The sequence below is a fragment of the Echinops telfairi genome, unplaced genomic scaffold (genome assembly GCF_000313985.2).
Source record: "Echinops telfairi isolate 266 unplaced genomic scaffold, ASM31398v2 ScPeMD7_18;HRSCAF=68, whole genome shotgun sequence".
NCBI lineage: Eukaryota > Metazoa > Chordata > Mammalia > Afrosoricida > Tenrecidae > Echinops > Echinops telfairi.
Window position 1 is genome coordinate 55,961,724 of NW_022103915.1, and position 2,236 is coordinate 55,963,959.

The 2,236-nt window shown below is 43.1% G+C and overlaps 1 protein-coding gene across 1 annotated transcript in view; it reads right to left on the bottom strand.

The window, feature by feature from the left end:
* The window catches only part of ABHD12B (abhydrolase domain containing 12B), a 29,989-nt gene that overhangs the window by 15,479 nt on the left and 12,274 nt on the right, over positions 1–2,236 (bottom strand). The window contains exons 4-5 of the mRNA XM_045287637.1: positions 2,074–2,203; positions 838–875 (exon numbers count right to left, since the gene is read on the bottom strand). Of these exons, the coding sequence (XP_045143572.1) occupies positions 838–875; positions 2,074–2,203 (168 nt within the window). The remainder of the gene's footprint in view (positions 1–837; positions 876–2,073; positions 2,204–2,236) is intronic.

Sequence of the window (2,236 nt, forward strand, 5' to 3'; positions counted from 1 at the left end):
TATTAAAGGGTCGCCGCATTGGGAAAGTTGAGAACTACTACAAGCCACTAGGGAATAGAGGGATACGTAGAATACTCTGAGAGTGTGCCAATGGACTTACGTTCTTATTTCTAATACAACACTGTCAACTTTGTGAATACGGTGTGCACAGGGTGAGGGCACACTAAAATGATATTTCCCTGGTTTCCCTCAGTTATTAAAGTTTTATATAACGGGGGCTTATTTTAAAATATTTCCATGATTCAGACTGACGTGTACCAAGTGAAGTGCAAGAGATTACTGCTAACACGCATCAAAGTCATCGGGTCCAATTCCCCGAGAAGCTAATTCATGTCGTCATTCGGGACTTGTGTTTTTAATCAACACTCCCAGGGGATCTGGTACAGCTCGCTCCAGAGCATTTGAAGAAGCACTGCCATCAATGCTGTATGAGGAGAGCTACGTAGATAAATGACAGATAAACAGGTTTATAAAGCAAGCAGACAGCCAGTCCTGTCTGTCCCTCCATCGTGCCCGATCTTCCTCTCCCATGGCTTCTCCAATTAGCATTTTTAGGATCCTTCATGAGGACTCTTTCAGAGAGATCTTGTATCAAAAGGGTTGTTTGCTTAGTTTTATCAAAAGCCCTTTTAATATTTAGTTCCACTTTTATAACCTTAGAAAGCAGCTATTATTTTATAGGAGATACAAAGAAACACGGAAAGCTTGCCACCCTGCCAGAAACCGTGTCAAGCTGAGACACTGGGTGCGTTCTACGTGTGCACCAACTGTCTCTACTCTGACTTTGCTTCCCCGTGCCAGGCCAAGCCATGTTACCACTTAAGAATTTTACCTTACCTTTCTCTTCTAGTACTCTTGCGGCATTGGTAGCAACTCTGCAAAGATATTAGTAGATAAAACAATGACTTAACAGTTAAATCAACAGTACAAAATACAACATCCAGTACAAACATCTGATACAAGCTCGGAACGCCGGTTTGGAAAATGCGCTAGACACATTTCACACAAGATTTCATGATTTTCCACAGATCCTAAGCTAAGAATCTTCTTGGGAATCATATTAGAAGGTTATGAATGAATGGAATAGGAGAAAAATATAGAATAAAACGAACTCCAAATCATTTTTTTAAAAAGATTGGATGACTGGTCAAATAGAGACTGGTGGAACCCTCAAGACTGTGGCCCCGGGTCACTCTTCAGGTATAGAAATAAACTCTGGTTCAAAAAAGGAAGGTCTCTAAGGGGAACAACACTAGGGTGGTACACACACCATAAATAACCCACAATTTGAGCTGGAAAAGGGCAGTATCTACCTAAGGCCAAGTTCAGAAGAACAGAAATGAGACGCCCAGAGACGAAGAGGGGTAAGTGATGCTGCATGTGGGGAGTGCAATGAATGACATGAAACAAACAGGCGTGCATTGTTGAATAGACAACGGATCTGCTCTGTACGCCTTCACCCAATTCACAATTAAAAAAATTTTTTTTAACATTTAGAGGAAAAAGAATTTTCTTTAAAATTCTCAAGAAGTCTTTTAGATGATGATGGCAACATATATACAAGTGTGCTTGTTATAAGAGCTGTAAGAGCCCCCAATAAAATGATTTATTAAAATTTAAAAAGGAGACCTTTAGAAAAAGTTTGGTGTCTTAGCCAACTACAGAGCTGAGCAGACTCGCCCTTGTTTCATAAGTCGAAAGCTCGACTCGCTGCCATAGGGTTCACGCCTAGTCAGAGTGACCTTATAGGATGGGGCAGAACGGCCCCTGTGGGTTTCTGAGACTATATGTAACTTCTTATGGGGGTGGAAAGCTTCATCTTTCTCCCACGGAGCCGCTGCTGTTTCAAACTGCTGACCTTGTGGTTAGCAGGCCAACACATGACCACTATGCGACCAGGCCTCCTTACAGATATACTGCAATCATGAAGCTCTGGCTATGTGTGCGGTGTGGGCGAGGCCAAAATAAAGTCCCTGTCTCTGAGCTTAGTGCTCCTGCCGTGACTCACTGCTGCCTTTTAGTAATGCTTGAAGCCCAAGGACCCCACCTCAAATATCTTCAGACCCCACTTACCCTGTTCCCAGAGAATGGCCCCAGAGACATACGGGGATGGTGCCACATTTTGTCTTTGTCCACTCATAGACACAAACTGCATCCGTGGTCAGTCCCTCCTCTGTGGGCTTACCTGTGGAGTCTGCAAACCCTGGCACAAGAAAAGGCAGAAAGAGTATCACTA